This window comes from Eleutherodactylus coqui, chromosome 3 (genome assembly GCF_035609145.1).
Source record: "Eleutherodactylus coqui strain aEleCoq1 chromosome 3, aEleCoq1.hap1, whole genome shotgun sequence".
In the NCBI taxonomy this organism is placed as follows: Eukaryota; Metazoa; Chordata; class Amphibia; order Anura; family Eleutherodactylidae; genus Eleutherodactylus; species Eleutherodactylus coqui.
In genome coordinates this window covers 108654247-108677235 of record NC_089839.1, presented here as the reverse complement: position 1 = coordinate 108677235, position 22989 = coordinate 108654247, and the positions used below count along the sequence as shown (strand labels likewise).

Genomic DNA, 22989 nt, shown 5'->3' with positions numbered 1-22989 from the left:
GGTGTATATTATATATGTAATACACTATAATACAAGGTGTATATACACACACAGTGTATTATGGCCTATTAATGTGTGTAAGGCTGTTTAGTGTCCCCCACAGGTCGGGGAGGTAAGCATCCCTCGGTATGCCCCTGTCCCGGGACTCCCCCCATGAGGTGAGCAGACCATTGTGTGCAGCACGTGTGCTGACGGTGTAGCCGAGGGCCCGCCCGGTGTACGGCGCTCTCAGGCGGCTGCCTGCTGCCATTATCGCATTGGTTGTCTTTATTATTGGAGCCCTCTGCTTTGCCGTCACCCTGGTTGTGGTTGGCCGCATTCAGCCATGAAACTCGTTGTCACAGGCCAATAAAACCCCATGGACGAGCGGCGCCGGCCTGCCGGGGTATGACGACACTAACGGCCTGAAACATGAGGCTCGGCGGGAGGAGACCGACATGGCAGCGGCTGGCGGGGCCGTGCTGTGGGCTGCCTCCCTCGCCAGAGGAAACGAGACATTACACACAGAGCGCAGGGAAAGGGGGAGGGCGGCTCTCGCCTCACACTCCCGGCGGGAGAGCTGTACAAGCTTCACTGCACGACTGCCCCCCGCTGCCGGTCATGTGACCTTAACGTAACCGGACAGGAAAGCACCGACAGTTTTTTTTCTCTCCCCTCTATTACCGCCCGCCTCTCGGAGAGGAGCACAAGACGCCGGAGGAGGAGGAGGCAGCAGGAGGCACCGAGCACGGGCTCTGGGATCCGCACGACACGCACGGCAGAGGTGAGCGCACCACGTGTAACGTTATTCCAGCGGGCCGCGACCTCCGTCACGTCAGCGCGGCCCGGAGGAGAAGCCCGTCTAATGGCAGCTCCTCCACAGAGGGGTGAGGGAGGTGACGCACGGAGCGGCCTGCAGGCAGGGCCTCGCTGCACACACTCGCTTCTTGGAGCCGCGCGCCTTTTCCCGCCGCTATAACGTGACCCGCTGGCTTCGTTTTAGCGTCACCCGCAACGGGCGCCGGCCGGACAAAAGAGTTGTAGCAGCTGCGGCCATAGGCTTCCCATCCCCCTCTGTGCCGCCGCCATGTATGTGCGCGCTCCTCCACACACCCCGCCTCCTCTCCCACCGCTTAGGCGACAACCCAAGCCGGAGCCATCTTTGTTCGTTATGCTATTCTCCCCCCTCCCCCCCTCGGCGGCTTCATCTCCCCACAGCTGCGCGGAAGTGGCTGCGCCTCCTGGCTCCTCCTCTGGCCTCACCACTTGGCGCATCCGGTCGGGCAGGGCAGCGTGCTCTCGGCTGCAGGCCGCCTCCATAGCAGTAGCGGACGAGCCACCACAGGCTTCCGTGGGACGGGCGGAGGAGGAGGAGGCAGAGCCGCAGCAGGCCTCTAGAGGTGGCAGCTTGCTGGCTCTGACCCGGCGCCACCCGCCGAGCAGTGGTTCAGTCCACAGCGCTGGCGTTCTGAGTTCGAATCCCGCGGACTGCTGTGTGCAGCATGTGCTTCATCAGCCGGGAAGGAGCTTTTTTGGGAATTTCTATATTAAAATCAATTTAGTGTTTTAAAATCAATACAGAACGGTACTGCTCCAATCGGGGGGGGAGACCTCAAAGTGGAGGAGGTTTTAGCCCCTGAAAACCACTCTAAAGTGCTCTATCTAGTATATCCTCTGCTGTCGGTTGACTCCTTAAACCCAGTGTTCATCCAGTAGTTTGGGGTTGTAGTAACTTAGCACCACTTTTTTCCCCTTGGCAAGACATGCACTTTGCAACTTGGTACAACTCTATGGGCTATACAGAAAGCTGAGTGACATGTCTTAGTTTTCCACCTACAACAGGATTATCCGACTTGCCAAGGGCCACATCAGCCTCAGGCGGACGTAAAATGTGGCGCAACACCCACAGAAAGTACAAAATGACGTTGCGTACTTGTTACATGCCACCCATTGGCGTGTATGCGCTCCAAGACAGAACATGCTGTGATTTTTGTTTGCCGCCAACGGGAGATTGGTACAGCGTATTCTGCCCGGAAAACCCACATGCGGAATATACTATACTAACACAGATGTGTGGCCGACAGCTGCTTTTACCATACCTCATCTATGAGGGGCGCTAACGCTGAAAAATAGAACAGACAATGGGAGCATTATACCGCGATTAGCTTGCTGAAAACGCCGCATTAATCGTAAAAGGCGCCTGTGTGAGGGAGGCCTCATGGTTGCCTTGAAAGGGCTGATAGTATACAGTCTTACAATTACAAACAGGGTCTCCCATGGTGGCCGCAGCACTGATGGGGTCCCCTGTGGTGGCCGCAGTAGTAATACAATCCCACCCCTTTCCTATTGGGCTCTGGCCAGGCAGCATCCCTGCTGGCGCTCCACTCGCCCAGCTTGCAGCCGCGCTTCGGCGGCGGCCACTGCTGATTTTTTAACTTCCATTCTCTCCCCTTGCGTCTGTGCTGCGTACAGGACGGTGCACGCATAAACGGGGGGAAGGTCCGCTGTCAGACTGTTCAGTGCCACTGCAAGCTGAGTAAGTGGAATGCCGGTTAGGTTGTTGCATGGCCAACGGGCCACACAAAATGAGGTGGTGGGCTGGATTTGGCCTGCGGGACTTAACTTTGACACGTGTGTCCTGTAGTTTTGAATGGAGTGTTAGCCTGAATGCTCACTGATCACTTCGGTTGTGAGGAAGGAGATGGGCGAAAGTTCTAGTTGTCCAACACCCACGGATCTAAAGCCCCACCCCCCCCCACCCCATAGCATTTGCTATAAGGGGTATTCATTTAATTTTGAGCATGCTTGGAGTGCAGAAAACATGCTCTGCCTGTTCATCTGAGAACCCGCAGCAGCAACCAACTCTGTGCCCGGCCAGTGACCTCACATACCTTTCAGTGGTCTTCTCTATCTGTACTGCGGATGGTCCAGATGGCTCAGTACAGACTTTCCCGCATCGTCGCTAGGTGATGACGCGACCTTTCTGTAATGTCAATTGCGAAAGGGCTGTGGGTCGAATGGCTTCTATTGACTTCTATGGAAGCCGTTCATGCGAACACTGCACAAAAATAGAGCATGCTGCGATTTATTTTTTTCCTTCGTGAGCAGAAAATCGCAATTTATTTCCGCTCATGTGCAGGAAAAGGCGCTTTTCTATAGCATACTATAGATGGTATTGGCTGCTGAATCCGGGAGCGGATGCTCACATGCTCACCCCTGGATTCTGCAATACAAATATGCCCATGTGTAGGTGGCCTAAAGTAGGGTTGAAAGCAGAGCATCAAAAAGGTGGCACCCAGTGCAATAGATCTGATCCCGCTTACAAGACGGGGAACAGAAACAAAACCATGGTTACATGTACCCTGTTTCCCCGAAAATAAGACGCCTCTTATATTAATGTTTGCTCCCAAATATGCGCTACGTCTTATTTTCAGGGGGTGTTTTATTTCTCTGTGGCAAATCCGTCTGTGGCCGCTAATCCCTCAATTGGCCAGCTTTGTGGACGAAATTTCTCAGAAATCTCGTCCACATGGGATAGCAAATCTGTCACGGCAAAGCAGGGAGAAGCCGGTGTTGTGGTGCGGATTCACTGGCCACAGAAACTGAAAAGCGTGCAGCCAGGTCGCTTCAAAACAAGCGGCTGAGTGCCGTGGGTTTTGAAGCAGCGCTTTCCCGGCGGAAATCTCGCTGTTTATCGCTGTGGCCAAACTGCGAGATTTCTTCTGGAAATACGCTCTGTGAGAACCCAGCTTTAAGAATCACACACAGGGTGCTTGACTCACACACAGAGCCATAAAAAAAATAAGGGCTGTAAAGTAACGTACCTGTCTGCAGACAGAAGTTCCTGTACCACTTGTAAGCAGGGATGGTATTGCAGCTTCCGGCCACCAGGGGGAGCTTATCACAGCAGACTTGTACAGCAGGAACAGAACGTACAGTATGGACTTTTCCAGCCAGCAAGGGGAGCTCACAACAGCACACTCGTACAGCACAGCAGGGACAGGATAACAGCAGACTGTCTGCAGATCTACCTATACATCTGGAGGTAGGAGACAACAGGGATGACAGCAGGGGACAGGCCTCTTGACTTGCCTGCACACTTTACTATGTCTTACTATCGGAGGAGGAGGGGGGTGCCTTATATTTGGGACTTCTGCAAATTTTGGGGGAAGGGGGGTGTCTTATTTTCAGGGAAACACAGTAGTAATCAGTTGATGGAGACAGTAGGTGTGAGGGTCCTGCTCCAACAAGCTTATATACTACTAGTAATGGGGTGATACAAAAGGTAAAGGGGCTGGAGATGTGCAAGGTGGAGAGTGTGGAATGCTATACACAGACAATGGTGAAAACTGAGCCGTGTGGTGGCTGGGTGCACATGCGATGGAATTGCTGCGGCAATTCTGGCCGCAGCTCCTAATCCCGGGATTAGCCAGCAAAGTCGACGAGATTTTTACAAAATCTCCACACACTGGCAAAGCTGCACGAAAACTGACATGCAGCGCAGAATTCAATTCTTTTCTCTTTTTCGCAGTGGCCTCTCTCCTCTCTATGGGGAGAGATGGCCGCAGTGGAATGCCGACAGTGAAACCGCTACTAAACACGCGGCTATAGGCCACGGGATTTGAAGCTGCACTTTTCCAACGGAATTCTCACTTTTTGGTGTGACCATTCTTCGAGAATTCCGTCCCGCGTGACCCCAGCCATAATGTTTTTCCAGCATCTTGTACCTTTTCAAAATTAAAAAAATCATACCCACCTCTTTTCAGACCCCTGATGCGAAGCTGAGCAGCTCATATTGCCCAGGTTTCTGGGTAGATGGCTGTGTGTAAGCACATGGCTGCTACGGCTAATCAGAGGCCACAGTGTCACTGTTGGTGTTACTGGCATCAGTGCACATATCCTGGACAACTTGATGCCAGGAGTTTGGGGGCGTGGAGCTTCAGCAGTTACATGCTTCTACCCGGCAGCTGGGACAATGTGAGCTGCTCCACTTCCCACTTCGGGGGTCCAAGGAGAGGAATATCTTTTTAAAAAAGGATTTTTTTCATATTTGGTTTTCCTCCCCACTTTAAAATAAAATCATGTTCAACTTTCAAGAAAAAGTATTGTCAGCAGCACTCAAATCAACCCTGGGTGAACAAGTCAAACCAGAGGAGGAGAAAGAAATTGCGTCAAATGCGCATAAAGCATGCCAAGCCAACCTCCAGGTTGTAGACCTTCAACCCTTAAGACTAGAGATGAGTGAGCGTACTCGGAAAAGCACTACTCGCTCGAGTAATTTGCTTTATCCGAGTATCGCTGTGCTCGTCCCTGAAGATTCGGGTGCCGGCACCGAGCGGGGAGCTGCAGGGGAGAGCGGGGAGGAACGGAGGGGAGATCTCTCTCTCTCCCTCTCTCCCTCCCCTGCTCCCCGCTGCGACTCACCTGTCAGCCGCAGCGGCACCCGAATCTTCAGGGACGAGCACAGCGATACTCGGATAAAGCAAATTACTCGAGCGAGTAGTGCTTTTCCGAGTACGCTCGCTCATCTCTACTTAAGACCAATCAGACATATAGAGAAGAGGTGGCAGCATAAAAAGGTGCTTCAAAGTATTATGAAAATAAGACTTTTATTGTTTCATCTTATACATAGAGGCAACGTTTCAACCTGTTATGGTCTTTATCAAGCCGCTGATGATATGAAACAAGGAACATGGATTCACCTCCTTGTTTCATAATATCAGCGGCTTGATAAAGACCATAACAGGTCGAAACGTTGCCTCTATGTATAAGATGAAACAATAAAAGTCTTATTTTTATAATACTTTGAAGCACCTTTTTATGCTGCCGCCTCTTCTCTATATGTTTTTAAAAAAATCATAATTTTTATTTATCCATCGAAGTAGCTGTCTGAGGGCTTGTTTTTTGCAGGAAGAATTGTGTTTTTCAATTGGTACTATTTAGGCCTCATATCCACGGGCCCACACTGTTTCCCTGTGCAGAATCCTTGCGTGGATTCCACCGGGCCCGCAGACATGAGGCCAAAAAATACATAATGCTCACCTGTCCGGACACTGCAGGGCTCTCCTCCACAGCGGCTGGATCTCTCCCTCTCCCCCCCCCCCCCCCCCCCACTCCCCTCTGCAACCCCCCGCTCACCCACAGCGCCCCCGAGTACTTTTCACCCGAGTAGTGAAGTACTCGAAAATTGCGGTGCTCGATTGCGAAATCGGCCTTACCGAGTACGTTCGCTCATCTCTAGTCTTAATGTTTCATACAGTGTGAAGTGAAATGGGGGGAAAATTCTGCCATCTTTGGTGTACCCAGTGCAGGAAAAATGAAGTGATAACTTTATCCTATGGGTCAGTATAATTATTACAATACCAAATTTTATTTATACATAATTTTATTATCTTTTTGTTGCTGTACTACTTATAAAATATCTGTAAAAAAAAAAGTAAATTATTTTTTGCTGCCATCTTCTGACAGTTGTAACTTTTTTTTTATTTTTTAAAACAACGGTTGTACGAGGGCTTGTTTTTTTTGCGTGATGTCCTGTATTTTCTATTGGTACGATTTTGGAGTGCATATGACTTTTTGATTGCTTTTTATGCCATTTTTTTTCTTCTAGACAGAGTGACCAAAAAAAAGCACCGTTCTGCCTTTTTTTTTTTTTCGGACATTCAGCGTGTGGGGTACATAATGCGTTACTTTGATCAAACTTTTATGTTTTTCAGTTTAGTTGTTTTTTGTTTTTTTTTAATTTATAGACTGATAAAAAGAAACATGTAAAATTTAAAGTATATTGTTGGTTCACTGTAGATTTTTTAATTTAACAAGTGAACATTAATGTTCAGCTCGTTACTATTAATAAACATAACACTAGTCAACAAATAAAAAAAAAATTCTGTATCTGGGTTGAAAACAGGTTGGTGTAACTAATTTTGGGGTGCTGAATTCAGTGGAAGAATCAGATTGTATCTATCACGTCACATTTCTGAGATGCATACCACTATTACTAGACAATAATACAGTTCTGCCAAATATTGTCTGGTTTTAAATACAAAAAAAGTAAGACTTAGAATTCAATGTATTTGAAGCTCAAAAAATATCAATATGCTGAGGTAAGAATGAAGAGAAGTGCTTCATGCAGATTACAACAAACACTGAATAGCAGTATAGATAGGCTCATGTCAGTAACCTTCCTGCTCAACTACATAATTCTGCCATCTAGTGACCATTTTTAAAACTTCATCCACTGTGAAACATTTACATTCAAATAAGAGTTTAGCTTAGTCACTGATTTAATTTTATATAAATAATTCACCAGAAAATGAGCACAAACACCAATACCTTTTTTTTTTTTTTTTTAAATCTAAATTACATAAAAAACTTATGTGATACATCATTTCTAAGGGCAAATTCAGATTCTACACCCAAAATTCCATAAGAATTGATATATTGCACAGCAGATGCAAAAATGCTGTTGAGCAGTGTAATTCATAATAACGAGTTACATCTGCTTAAAACTTCTGGTCACATGATGTGTGATCTGGTTGCTGGGGCTCGATTTGCATCTGCCAGAGCTTGAGCACTCCAGCAGGTCACATGATGCACTCTGATACCATAGATTACTCAGGGAGTAATCCAAGAGTCTATTGTGTATATACTTTTAGGGGCCATTTTACACAGGGTGACCTGTTGTCCCAGCGATAATCACTCTAGTGCTTTTACACATGAATAATCAAAATTAGTGAATGGAGGCTTGAGTGAGACTGGGGATTTGTTCCGGCCAGCCCTCCTCCAGTCACAATAAACAGGCATTATATAAGTAGACAACTGCCTGTTCTAACGGGCCAATCCATCAAACTAAATGAGAAGAGAACAAATTCTCATTCGTCATCCAGTTGGGGCTGCATTTACACTGAACCATAATCCTTCAGCTTCCCGCTGAATGCAGAAATCTGAACGATTTATCAGCCCATGTAAAAGGACTGAGTCGTTGGGATCAGTAGACCATCAGGTGTGAAAGGGGGGGCTCTCAACTCTCCCCGTACAGATGGGGAAGGTTGGGCACGTTAAACTTAAAGGGGTTGTCCGGCCATAAACATCATATCTCATTACTTCCGTTTGCACATTTCCATGCACTTTGTAATGTACATTGTGCATTGAAAATGTTGCAAACAGAAGTTATTCACTTACCTTTAGGGTGGCCCCCCCCCCCCCCCCCCCTGTGTTGACCCTCGGTCGTCCGTGGTTACGACAAGAAATCGTCTGGTTTTCTTGTCGGGCCGGCAGCTATCGTCGGCGCGGGAACGCACCTCTTCCCCTCTGCGCATGCGCAGTCCTTTGTTCTTCCGCCGGGACCGCGCTCTTTACCTAATCATTGCAGGGGACGCGCGCCGCCGGTCGGCGCATGCGCAGTACACTCACTTCCTGGTTTCATATACCAGAGCGGAGTGAGTGACTGCCTGCCGCTGCTGCTTGGAGAAGAGCCAAGGAGACACCATTGGGACTTGAAAAGTATGTGGAAGGGGAGAAATGTTGGAGAGGAGGAGTTGGAGGGGTGGAGAGGGAGAGATGGATGGATGTGTGCAGGGGGGGGGGGGGTGCAGTGATGTGTGTGTGTGTGCATGGACCCGGCTGACAGAAGTGGGGGGGGGGGGGGGGGGGGGTCATTGTGAGAGGGGCACTATGAGGGCATGTGTGTGGGGAAATGTTTTACTTTACTTTAGCAGGGGGCGGGGCCTGGGCGGGGAGAGACTGTAGAGCAGTTCAATAGAGGTGGGCGGGGCTAGGACGTGAGCTGAGGGAAATCCTGCCTTTTCATGCCTCTTACTACCATCGGGAGAGCGCACACAGAAGAGGGAGAGCGCAGAGCATTGTGGGAAGGCAGCACAGAGGCGCCATCTTTGAAAGCTGCAGTGAAGATCAGAATCTAAGGTAAGAAACTGACATTGCAGCTGATCTGCCGGCCGGTTTGAGCCCCTGTATGCTGTCTGTTACTATCCTTACTGAAAGGAAAGCAGCAGCATTATAAAAATTTTTACCCTGTGTGGCCGGACAACCCCTTTAAATGCCCGCTCCTTTTGTTTCCCCTGGAGAGAAGTCATCTGGGCAGTGGCCTACCTCCTGCCCATGGAAATGCTCAGCTAAACCAAGCCTTAGTGTGCATGGGGGTGAGGAGAAATGGCATTTGGCACACACTTATTGAAGGTGTGTGCAACATCCGTAGCTTTTTCACAAAAGCGAAGACCTTTTGTATTTTACTCAGCTTTTTGGTGATGTGTAAGCGATCTTCAGCCCCTTCAGTGTGGGAAAAGTCTAATAGCTGTGACTGTGGGTAGCAGGAAGTCTGTTGCGTGCCGGAAACTATCCCCCACAGTCATGTTGTTATCACAACTAACTTCAGCTTTGGATACATTTAAAGTTTCTCTGTTTGAAAGTCTTGGTTGGTGTGTGTGTGTGTGTGTATATGTGTATGTGTATATGTGTATATATATATGTATGTGTATATATATATATGTATGTATATATAAAGCTAGTTCCTACACAACTCGTACAGCCAGCGCCTTTACATTTTTGACAGATAATGAAGCTTTTGACGTTTACATGAGATAAAATGGGTCAGGCTGCTTTCACATCTGCAGTGGGGGTTGTGTTTTTTTGGTCCGTTAAGTGTGAATGATCCATCTTACGACGGAATCAAGCAGACCCCATTGACTATAATGGGGTCCCTTCGGTTTCCATACAGCTACCCGGCATTTTACCCGAAGAAAAAGTGCTGCATGAATGCTATTCTGGTATTTTGTGGCATATCTGCAACAGAACCTCAGAACGAAGGTCTCTAGCGCAGATGTGAAACCACCCTTACGTATTTGATAGCTCATAAGCTCACATTATGTGTATTTTAAAGGCTGTTGGCACCTTTTTATTTTTTTGGGGGGGAAAGGTGGCGTATGTTTTATGGGCTAAAATCACTTTTGCATAGTGTTTGTTCTGCAGCTTGTATGCATTAGGCCCAATGTCCACAGGTGGACTAGAATTGCGGAATCCACGCGGACAATCTGCAGTTCAAGCCGTCCATAGGAAACTTGGGCTTCTGCAGCTGAATTAAAGCATGCAGATTTGTTTTGCATACCTTCTGGTCCGGAAAACAAATCGCAGCATGCTCTATTTCTGTGCGATTCCCACTAGGATGGCTTCCATTGAAGTCAATGGAAGTCAACCGATTCATGGCTCGTCCACAATTGACATTCCACAGGAAATCAGGAGTTTAAAAAACAAAAAACACACCTTTACTGCGCTTCTGCACACATCTACAGTGATGACCCGGACAGGTAAGCAGGGTCCTCGGCCGCAGGCAGGGTCGGATTCTGCTGCAAGCACTCACATGTAGAATCCGATCCACCTGTGGACATGAGGCCTTAGGCCTCATGTCCACGGGGAAAATCAGGCCCGCTGCGGATTCTCCATGGAGAATCCGTAGCGGGTCCCTCCTGCCCCGCGGACATGAGCGTTTAAAATAAGAATTAACTTACCTTTCACCCGCTCCGGATCTTCCCTTCGCCGCGGCGTCATCTTCCTGCGTCGCGGCCGGATCTTCTTTTTTTGGCCCGGCGGATGCGCAGGGTGACGTCGGTGACGTGACCCGCGCATGTGCTGGCCCAAAGAAAAAAGATCCGGCCGCGACGGAGAGAAGATGGAGCCGCGGCGAAGGGAAGAATCGGAGCGGGTGAGTAAATTCCGATTTTTGTCTCCCGCGGATCTGGACGGCTTCCATAGGCTTCAATAGAAGCCCGCGGGAGACCCGCACGAAAATGGAGCATGGTCCAGATTTTTTTCATGCTCCATTTTTTTTAAAATCACTTATTGACCATCCGTGGGTATTTATCTACCCGCGGGTGGTCAATGCATCCCTATGGGATGCGGATCCGCGGGCAGGAGAAGAGTTAAAATCCGCTGCGGATTTTAATTTTTTTGCCCGTGGACATGAGGCCTTACAGTACACGGTAAGCTGCTTAAACCTCTGCTCGTTCATGTGGGGGCGTTCAGGGTGCAGCAAAAACCACATGCGCTTTTGTTGCACTCAAAACTGCAACGGCATTGAAAACCACATAAAAAAACTTGTGACTCTGACTCACTCTTCGGCTGCTTCTGTGTTTTTGACTTCCATCTAAACTCCATTCTGTGTTTTTGAAATTCCATCTAAACTCCATTCTGAACAAATCAACTTGACATGTAAAATGCAGCCACATTAGTCATCTGAGTCCTAAATGTATTCCTATCATGCTTTAGGGAGGTGTCACACTTGCATTGGGGGATTCCGCGTTCCTGCTCTGTTTTGGGAACAGGAAACCGGGCTTTTCACGGCGGAACTGAAAAGCACTGGGCGGACTGCATTGACTATAATGGGGTTCGCCCTCTATCCACTCAGCTTTCAGACAGTATTATAAGCTGAACCTAAGGCTGCATTCACACGAACGTATATCGGCTCGGTTTTCACGCCGAGCCGATATACGTCGTCCTCATCTGCAGGGGGAGGGGGGGGGGGTGGAAGAGCCAGGAGCAGGAACTGAGCTCCTGGCTCTTTCTCCCCCTCTCTGCCCCTCTGCACTATTTGCAATGAAAGGAGGCGGGATAGGGGTGGGGCTAAGTTTCGAGAATTACCCTGCCCCCGTCCCGCCTCTCCCCATTGCAGATGTAAACCGAGCCGATAGACGTTCGTGTGAATGCAGCCTAAGACGGTTCCAACGCAGATGTGAAACAGCCCTAACTCCTTCTAGTACCGTATATGCACTGGCGGGATGTAGTTCTCGTGTGGAGCCTAAATGTATGATGAAAACTTGGGGGCTGTGCTTATAGTATGCTGACAACTCCAATCCCAGCTTTTTAGTAGGAGGGTAAAACTCTGGTGTCTGCTGTTCAACCCTCAGATGCTGCAGTGGCTTGGTGCTCCCTCTTAAAGGTCACTTGATTGTGGGTTTCTATAAGGCCTAAAGGGCCATTTACACGGAGCGATGATCGCTCAAACAACAGTTTGACAGCTTCAACCCATCATTTTGCATAAACTATTCAGTAACTACTCTGCTACTTTTTTTTTTTAAGCGATTATCGCTCTGTGTAAATGGGCCTTAACAAAGCCCGGCCCCCCCCCCCCCCCCCCCAGGTCAGCCATGTATGAGGACCAAATAGGATGCCTGTCAGTGTTCTTAATAGACAAATATTGCAGTGTTTTCTGTTTTTTTTGTTTTTTTTGTTTTTTTTTGTATCTAATCAAACTATTTCAGTCTTCTGGTGGGACATGAAATTAGAGTTTACATAAGTATTGCCTCAACCTTAATGACTTGTAGTATAAGATTTTTGTCCACTGTCACATTGCAGCGTTGCATCTAATGACTGTCAGCGGGGTTGTTTGCAACATGACGGTCACAGGAAATCAAAACTTGTTGTTTTGGTAGCTGATCACAAGTCATATGTGACTTTTGCCATCATAGACTGCAATGCAAGTTACATGTGACATGCCTTCACCTTGGCTATTTTGTGGTTTGTATGGTTTTTGTTTTTTTTTAACAGCCACATCACAGCTCTAAAACAATTGCGCACATTTTTTGAGACTTGATGCCACGTGATCAAACCGTGTAGCTTTAGTCTTCTGGACTTGCACACAGCGAATTCTCGGCCCGGTGTGATAATCGTCAGTCCGCACGCGGTTCATTCGCGAGTAGATGTACGGTCAATTAGCGAGCAATTTTATGCTCGTATGAAGCAGCAGAATGCTCGTTTGTCGGCTGATCTTTGGCCTATTAACCTCGCCTGATTGTCAGGTGGATGAGAGTTCTCTTGTATGTTTGGGCCCAATAATCAGCTGGTGTGAATGGACATGTTGTTTATCGTGGAGAAGGAAGGCATAAAACAAAGAAAATACAAGAATAGTCTTTTTTTTTTTTTTTCTTTTTTTTTGTTTTTGTTTTTTTTTGTTCCAAGTTTCTAAAAGCAGGCATAAGAGTTGGAAGAAAGTCATGCACGCCAAAGAGGTATCACATGAGCAGACAGCGACTGCAATTTCAGCTTGTGAAAATAAAATTGCAGCATGCTCTATTGTTGTGCGGATTCCACACGCACGGATTCTATTGAGGTCAATGGAAGCCGTCCGACCCGCAGCCTATCCGCAATTGACATTGCGAATAAGTCACGGTTACCTGATTCATCACCTAGCAATAGCGCTGTGGAAGAAATGTTCTATTAAATCAAGTATTTTTTAAAACATATTTTTTTGTCTGTAATTTTCTATGTTGCTATATTTAAAGGGAACTTGTCACGCCCCCACAGCACCATAGACTTGTATAGGAGAGCGTGCACACAGGACTCTGAAAAGAGTTGGATTATCCTGTGTCTTGCGATCTTTTGGGGGCAACTGCACTGGTTTGTGGGAGCGGGTGAGTATGAAAAATCTTGCAGTTTTCACTCTGGTTTACTAAGCACAATAGGGTTGACCCTTTCTATTCTGTAGAGAACTAACAGAAGTTATCTTAAGCATGGTTTAGACACCGATTATCGCTCAAAAAATCTTTTGAGCATTAATCGTTGTGTGCTTTTTTTTCTTACAAACGTTGAGCAATCACCTTGCGCACTGAGCAGGGGATGCAAAAGACAAGCCGGGCCGCTTGTCTTCTGCATCCAGCTGTTCCCTGCCTGGCACACCCAGCTGTTATACAGCCGAACGCTCAGAGCGAGGGATGCAGAAGACAAGCCGGGCCGCTTGTCTTCTGCATCCAGCTGTTCCCTGCCCGGCACGCTCAGCTGTTATGCGGCCGAACGCTCAGAGCGAGGGATGCAGAAGACAAGCCGGGCTGCTTGTCTTTTGCATCCAGCTGTTCCCTGCCTGGCACACCCAGCTGTTATACAGCCGAACGCTCAGAGCGAGGGATGCAGAAGACAAGCCGGGCCGCTTGTCTTCTGCATCCAGCTGTTCCCTGCCCGGCACGCTCAGCTGTTATGCGGCCGAACGCTCAGAGCGAGGGATGCAGAAGACAAGCCGGGCTGCTTGTCTTCTGCATCCAGCTGTTCCCTGCCTGGCACACCCAGCTGTTATACAGCCGAACGCTCTGAGCGAGGGATGCAGAAGACAAGCCGGGCCGCTTGTCTTCTGCATCCAGCTGTTCCCTGCTCGGAGCGCCCGGCTGTTATACTGAGTCATGCTTCAGCATGCTTAATGAAAACTGCACGATGTCAGTGCAGTTAGACACAACGATTATTGCTCAAAATATGGCTTTGAGTGAAAACCGTTGTCTAAAGGGCCTTTATTATGGACAGGATTGCAATGAAAGGGTAATATAGATAGATATGATAATCTATCTATATATCCCAGGATCCACAATAGGTGATGTCACATCCTCCCCCTTCCTGCACAACGACCCAAGTCACCTTTAGTCTATTGTTTCTCTGCTCCTTGTGGCTGTTGTAAAGCATAACTGCTGTTAAAAGGATTGTTTGCTCACAATTAAGTTGTTTTTTTGTTTTTTTTTCCTTTTTTTTTTAAAATTGGAGCCAGATGGGTGAAAACCGTAAAACAAATAAGTACTTACCTGCCTCAGCCCCAGTAATCCAGCGCTGCAGCATCACAATTCTCCTGCTCTGTTGACAGCGGAAGTCGGGTAACTGCTGGCAGCCAATAAGAGGCCAGAGCGTCATTGTTTGGAACTCCTGACATCATGGCACCCGGTGATGCCATGGCCTCTGGTTGGCAGACTGCGGTCAGGTGACTTCCGCTGACGAGAAAGCCCGGAGGCATCGCTGGATCGCCGGGGGTGAGGACCAGATAAGTACCCTTTGTTTCAATAATTTTAGTCATTCGGCACAAATTTTACTTTACTTTTACTAGACTTTGTAACTGGAGACCCCCCCCCCCTGTAAAGAGGATCTGTTACCTGTACTGATATGCCTATTTTAATGAATACTTGCATTCCTCGTGAAGTGAGAATTCTGGAGTATCTTTTCTTATAGCTCTTTGTTGTGGTGTTCCTCTTCTTCCTCTTCAAAATTTAAGTAACTTGACAACTGGGTGTTACCATACATTCTAACAAGGGAGATGAAACCATACCTCTACAGTGCCACCTATTGGAAGGCAGCAATCCCAAAAGTCAATGTTAGACTCTTTCTTTATACATTCTAATACAGTTGTCCCTCATTGGAGAATGTGAGTGTACTGGGATCCCCAACTGGTAACACCCAGATGACAATTTACTAGGAGAATAACACTGATACGGGTCAAGACAGTCAGATACTTCAGAATTGCTATGGGGAATACAAGTATTCACTGAAACAGACGTGTGAAGATGGTGAAAGGTCTTCCTTCAAATCTACACTGCAAGTTAATTTACTTTGTAAGTCCACCACCCCAAGTGATGGGGGTGGAGATGAGACTTTTTGAAATCTCTGATTGACTTGGCTTGAACTGCAAGAAGATGCACAGCACACATGCCACATCTGAACTTGCCCTAAGGAATGTTTCTTGTATATTTTTTTTTGTTTTGTTCTTTACGCCACCATTTTTGATGCAGTTTTAAGTCAGTCAGAAGTGCATTTAGAAAGGATTCCTGCTGGATGCACTTATGGTTTTGGCTCAGAAAACTGATTAAGTTGAGTTTAAAAACCAAAAACACTGTTAAACCACACTTTTAAGTTGGAGAATTTCATGAAATACGATGCTATGGGGAACTTTTTGGGGACTTTATGCCAATTTTCTGGCGGAAATAAATCTCGCAAGTAATGGCACACAATGAAATTACATTTTATATTTCTCTGTTTTTGCCATTTGTGAAAGAAGTAGATAACTAGGAGGAGCGGACCGGTGGAATTATTTTGCTTTGTGCCCGAGAAAGTGGTAGGAATCTATCTGCTCGTAGCCGGCCTTAGATGTGTGTGCGTCTTCTCAATGTGCTTTGGTTTGGACTGGCAAATGCCAGTCTTAAGTAAATCTGTGCCCTTATTTCATGTTGTTGGATAAAGGTGTACATATTCCAGAAAACACTCTTTTGTTGTTGTTTTGCAGGCTTCAGTGAGAAGATGGATTTGGCCAACCACGGACTTATACTTCTGCAGCAGCTAAATGCCCAGAGAGAATTTGGATTCTTGTGTGACTGCACTGTTGCCATCGGTGATGTCTACTTTAAGGCGCACAAATCAGTCCTTGCATCCTTTTCCAACTACTTCAAGATGCTCTTTGTACACCAGACAAGGTAAACATAAACTTGCCTATCTAGCACAGATTTATCATGCCATTGAAGTCTGTCACCTCATCACTATGGAGAAAGGTGTTGCATGCAAATTACAAAAATAACTTCAGAGAATCGCGGTAAATTTGCAGCATGCTACAAATTGCCAGCCGCGAGCAGAGAATCGCAGTGATTCTCGATTTGTAAACAGGGGGGAAGCGCTCTCTATGGCAACGTTATGGAGAGCTTTCACTGCGTTCCCTGCGGCCGGATTATTGCCGCGGGGAACGCAATGAAAACAAGGCAGCCTTAAGGACCAGGCTGTTTTGTGACTTATCAACCAGACACTTTTTGTTGATTTTACCCATGTGGTGGTTTAACTGCCCTATTTTTTTTTTCCCCTTCAGAAACTAAAATTATTTTTGTTGCATCTTTTTTTTTCCGGTGATACATAGGGCTATTTTTTTTAAAAACGTCTTCACTGGCTTTTTTTTTTTTTTTAACATTTAGGGCTTATTCAGACGTCTGTATATCGGCCGGGTTTTCACGCCTGGCTGATATACGCTGTTCCTTTCTGCAGGCGGAGGAGGCGGGATGGGCCGGGAGCAGAGCACTGAGCTCCCGCCTCTCGCCAATGTTTGCAACGAGAGTGGTGGAACGGGGGCGGAGCCAAGTTCCGTCCCACACCCTCCCATTGCAAATAGTGGTGAGGGGCGGGAGGTCAGTGCACTGCTCCCGGCCCGCCTCCTCTCCCTGCAGAAAGAGACACCGTATATCGGCGGGGCATGAAAACCTGGCCGATACACAGACATCTGAATAAGCCCTCATAGTGGTGTGTGGTTTTTTTTTTGGGGGGGGGGGGGGGGGGGGGGAGTTTAATTAGTATATTTATGCTAAAGTAAAGTATGGGAGTGGGTTCCTAATTTTGTTTCAAAAGTTTTGATATATAATATGTACGGTTTTGGATTACAGGGCGCATACAGTGACTGTTTTGGTTGGTGTTGGCTTTGGGTTATTTTATTTATTTATAGATTTTTATTTTATTCTGTAATTTTGTTTTACGTGTGTGTGCGTGCGTGCGTGCGTCCGTCCGTCCGTCCGTCCCCTGGCACAGCTACAGGGTCCTAGCAGATCCTAATCACTACAGGGGATGGTTTCCCCTGTAACTGAGGCCCTTTATAAATATTCACCCCAGAGGTCTTGTATGACGTCATGGGGACATAAGATAGTCTTCTGCTGTAGTCTTGTCCCCGGTTTGCTTTTGAAATCCCTGCAGTCAGCGCTGTGATTGGATCGAGCACCGTCCCCGGTTTGCTTTTGAAATCCCTGCAGTCAGCGCTGTGATTGGATCGAGCACCGGCCTATCACAGCCAGCACTCGATAAACCAATCACAGCCATTCAGTGATGTCATTCTGAATGGCTGTGATTGGTTTATTGAGCGCCGGCTGTGATTGGCTGGCGCTCGATCCAATCACAGCGCTGACGGCGGGGATTTCAAAAGCAAGGCGGGGACAAGACTACAGCAGTTGTCTGCACCACCGGGGACACGGATGCCAGCTGATAGGTGAGTATTGTTTTGGTTTTTTTTTTTCATTTTTTTGTTTTTTTTAAACTCAAGTATAAGCCGAGGAAAAACTCTGCTTATACTCGAGTATATACGGTGTATATATATTTTTATTTTATTCTGTAATTTTTTATTTATGTAACTATATATATATATATATATATATATATATATATATATATATATATATATATATATATATACATTTTTTTTTTTATTTTTTTTTTTACATCTGTCATCCTTTTTTTTTTATTTTTTTTTTTTTTTAATTTTAATTGCATACTTTGTACCTGGGGCATCCATAGGAGCCCCAGTTACAGGGGAAATATTCCCCTGTAGTGACATTAATCACTAACAGAGCTGATCCAGGACAGCTGCTTTGCTGTGTCAGGGGGACTCCCAGCAGTCACATGATCGCCAACTCACGTAGTATGTAGTTTTTGGTACATAGCGCTTATTGAGTGCTATGTACCCCATAAAGGGAAAGATAGAAGTGGTTAAAAACTGCTTCTCCCTTCTCTGGGTCCATAACTGTTGCTAACAGCTAAGCACCCATCCTGCTCCTGCTTGATTGCTACAGCTGAGGCCTTATTCCTGTGCCGTATTTTTGCTTTCAGCCAGGATTAAAGCCCAGGACCAAGTGCCGTAAATTTATAGCACTTGGTCCCTAAGGGGTTAAAGAGGAAAATAAAACTCACTCGTAGTCCTATTTTGAAAATTCCCCCTGCTTGTAAAATCCTTTTTCCGTAGGATACAGCTTGTTTCCAGGGGAGAACCAACCAACTCTGCTAAGTCCCAATGTGATCATCTTCTGGGTGGCTGGCATCTGCACTGCATGCGCACCAGCGCCCAGCCACAGCTGCGCTCTGCTTTTGGATAGAAGGGCTTTCAATGCAAAGAAGTAGCAGAGCGCAACGGTAGCCCAGAACTAGTGCTCATGTACTGCAGATGCCGGACACCCAGATGATCACCATTTGGAGACCTATAAGTGCACAGGAGCTGGCGATCTAGTGGAGATGGTTGGTTTCTCTAGCAATAAGCTGTAAACTACAGGAAGAAAGAATGGGGAATTTTTTAAATAGAACTATATGAGAGCCTTATTTTCCGGTTTAGAACAGATTGTATGGGAATATTCCTTTTAACGGGATTGCGCCAAGATTAGAGATAGTTTCCCGTATCTACGTCATAGGTCATTATCTGATCAGTGTACTTCTACATGAATAGAGCAGCAGTCAAACATTCATTTCAGCGGGACTGCTGGGGATGACAAAAACAAGGTGTTACTTTATAACTTCTCTAAATGATTGATTTTATATTTTTTAACTCTTACCACTTTTATGTTTTTATAACGTTTTGTCTTTTAGCTTTATTTATTTTTTTCATGCATACTTTTCCACATCCTTTATTTATTTTTTTACTTTTTTTTTCCTACAGTGAATGTGTCCGCTTGAAATCAACAGACATCCAGCCTGATATTTTCAGTTATCTCTTACATCTGATGTACACTGGAAAAATGGCTCCACAACTCATTGATCCCGTACGCCTCGAACAGGGCATAAAATTTTTGCATGCCTTTCCTCTAATTCAGGAGGCCAGTATTGCAAGTCATGGTGGGTTTTCTCACCCAGATCAGGTATTCCCTCTTGCATCCTCTCTTTATGGAATTCAGATAGCAGATCATCAGATAAGACCTCCAGCAAAAGTAACCCCCACGTCTGAGAAAACTAACCGCGAGAGTCGACCACAGACCACCAGGATAAATCAGGAAACCTCGTCGGATAACGTGCCATTATCTCAGCTCCCATCATCACTGCCTGCAGCAAATCGGACGAACTTAACATTCTCTGAGCCCGTACAAGCACCTTTGTCTCCGGAGCCAACATCTTCTGTCCTTCCTGCAGCTTCTACTCTTGAAGAAAACAGCATGGAAGAGTCTCCAAGTGAAGAACAAAACTCATCCCTAACAATTGCTCATGTGAAGCCAAGCATCATGAAGAGGAATGGAAGTTTCCCAAAGTATTATGCTTGTCATTTGTGCGGCAGGCGCTTTAATTTGAGAAGCAGTCTACGTGAACACCTCCAGCTCCACACAGGAATACCATTTAGCACCTCTACTGGCCAGACCGAAAGCAGCATTTCTCCTTCTTTCTGCAACAATGGAACAGAAATGGGAAAAGAATCAATGGAAGCTACTGAGACCGGCATAATCAGTGACAGTGAGATGCCACAGATCTCAGATTCTCCCATCATCGATGGGCAACAGCAGGCTGAGACGCCACCTCCTACAGATATCGCGGATATAGATAATTTGGAACAAGCCGATCAGGAAAGAGAAGTCAAACGTCGAAAGTATGAGTGCACTATTTGTGGTCGTAAGTTCATCCAGAAGAGCCACTGGCGGGAGCATATGTACATCCACACAGGCAAGCCGTTCAAATGCAGTACCTGCGACAAGAGCTTTTGCAGGGCAAATCAAGCTGCGAGGCACGTGTGCCTAAAGAGTTCCGACACCTACACGGTGGTGGATAAGCAGACTCTAGAGCTATGTTCCTTCGATGAAAGTAGCCAAATGGACAACATGTTAGTTCAAACAAATAAACGTTATAAGTGTAACTTGTGTGACAAAACGTTTTCCACACCCAATGAGGTGGTCAAACATACGTGCCAAGCCCAAAATTCAGACGTCTTTGCTCTAGAAGATGATGGGAAGCCTATGTTGTTAAGTAGTGGGGACTCAGAACCTGCAGAAAATGAGCACACTATGCTAACGACCATTAAAAAAGAGCAAGAAAATGTACTAGACTAGTTTTGATGGTTGTGTATATTCTTGATTTCCTACATTTTATAAATATATATATTTTTGTTTTAATAATTTTTTTTTTTTTTTTTTTTTTTTTTTTTTTTTACCTAGAGCATCTTTTCGTTTCTATTTCTTCCGTCCCTTTTACCCTTCTGCAGTGCGGCAGTGAGTTCTAATTCAAGCCTTGAGGACTTTTATTTTTTTTTTAAGATTTTCTTTTTTTTTTTTTCTTCTAATGGAACTGGAAAAAAATGTAATGGCCTCCCTAATATCAGTAGAACTACTGAAGTTTAGAAGAACTGTGTTTTTGTAGATGAAACATGTTTGAAATGTATTTGTGCATATTGGGGGAGCAAGTATTTTTTGGCTCAGAGAAATTTAAATAAATCTAAATGCATACACATTTTAATATATCATGTTTGTTCTCCTCAGTGCATATCCTTGACAACGTGATGTTGGGCAAGCAATGACTGACACTATATATAAATTGAAGCTGAGTTGGTAATCTTGTAGCGTATTTGAATGATATTTTTATTTTGTTCAATTCCTCTTTTTAGATTATTATATAGAGTTGTTTAGCCTATTTGATATTTTTAATAAATTTATTTTCTAATACTTTACCTGTTGGGAACTAGTACTACATAGAAAATGCCTCCGTTTGTTTTACAGCTGTCATTAGATAAAAATAATATAAAATTGTATATTTTTGTAGTTGAAGCATACGGTAGGCTTTACTTAAAGGGGTTGTCTCGCGGCGAAAGCGTTTTTGTTTTTTCTTAAATGGACCCCTGCATTATGCCCTGTGAAAAAGAAAGCATGTGTTAGTTTTTAACAAGCACATTGCACTTACCTGCATCAGCGTTCTGCAGCTTCTTCATTTCTTCTCTTAAAGATGGCGCCGCTGGTCTTCTCCCACGGTGCACCGCGGGTCTTCCCATGGTGCACCGTGGAGTTTCTTCTTCTGTCTTCCGCGTTCCACTGCCGATACAGCCACCTCATTGGCTGATCGGCACCACGTTACGGAGGCGGAGCTAGGATGACGACGCGGTGACCAGCTCTCCGGCACGAGCGGCCCCATTCACCAGGCAGAAGACCGCACAGCGCAAGCGCGTCTAAAAAAGCAAGAAGCCAGCGAAATTAGACGGAGCCATGGAGACGGGGACGCTAGCCTCGGAGCAGGTAAGTGAATAACTTCTGTATGGCTCATATTTAATGCACGATGTATATTACAAAGTGCATTAATATGGCCATACAGAAGTGTATAACCCCACTTGCTTTCGCGAGACAACCCCTTTAACTACATGCCAAGAGGATTTTTTTTTTTAACAGAACGAGTCATCAAAAATCCATAACACCTCGTATAGGTAAATATGAAGTTGCTGTTAAAAAAAATTTCCAATTATTTAATACACTGTGAAATTAACATTGCGACCTACATGCCTTACTGCTTACATTAGTGATAATCCATCAGTACTACCTGCAGTGCAACTTTTAATTTATTTTCGAACCAAGGTAGTCCTAATAAATCTCTTACCCTCTTAAGGATTGGCACCCTTTTTTTTTTTTTTTCTTCTATTCAGTTTTTCCTCCCCACCTTCCAAAAAAAATCATAACACTTTTATTTATTCATCAACGTACTGCGTTTCCCCGAAAATAAGACATTTCTCTCGGCCCCCTGTCAACTGCCGTGACAGAATATTGCTAGTGATATTCCGCCGCAGGGGGAAGAAATAACAGGTCTCCGCGGTGAGCCTTTCTAATAAATAGATAGGCTTACCGCGGAAAATCGCGGTAAGTTGCAGCATGCCGCGATTTGAATCACGCAAGCGGAGAATTGCTATGATTTTCCGTTTGTGGATGTCAAGCTGTGCTTTCCATAGTTAAGTCTATGGAAAACATTCACTGCGTTACCTGCGGCTGGATTATTGCCGCAGGTAATGGAGTGACCTATCGCCCGTGGACAGGAGCTTATATATATATAAATTTTTGCCTCAAAAGAGGCACAGTGTCTTATTTTCGAGGGGTGTCTTATAATACTTACCTAGCAGCTGGCATTCGGGTTCCTTGTGTTAGTCTGCGTTGTTACTGCAGGCTTCCGTGTCCTTTGCACTCCAACAGTGCGGGGCTTTAATACCCCGCCTCAAACAAGCTAATGTTCTGATTGGTTAATCGAGCGCCACGTCAGCCAATGAGAGCCGGCGCTTGATTAACCAGTCACAGCCATTTATTGCTCTGCGCGAGGGACCCGAACGCCGGCTCCTAGGTGAGTATTGTGTTTTTCCCTCCGACATCATGACAGCATACACTTGGAGGTTGCTCCCCTGCTGACCTGAAGGGACAGAAAAAGGCACCTACCATCCACCAACACCAGTGCTTTTCCTGTCCCTTACAGGACAGCAGCGCAGAGCTCCAGTAATGCTGTCACATGACGGAGGACTTAACAGACGCA

General features: G+C 46.0%; 1 protein-coding gene across 1 annotated transcript; it reads left to right on the top strand.

The window, feature by feature from the left end:
* The first annotated feature begins 199 nt into the window (after nucleotides 1-199).
* Nucleotides 200-21160, top strand: ZBTB2 (zinc finger and BTB domain containing 2). Its single transcript, XM_066595957.1, has 3 exons — nucleotides 200-763; nucleotides 16013-16199; nucleotides 19175-21160. Exons 2-3 carry the CDS (start codon nucleotides 16027-16029, stop codon nucleotides 20544-20546), a joined length of 1545 nt encoding a protein of 514 aa, XP_066452054.1. The 5' UTR covers nucleotides 200-763; nucleotides 16013-16026; the 3' UTR covers nucleotides 20547-21160.
* Nucleotides 21161-22989: the final 1829 nt, after the last annotated feature.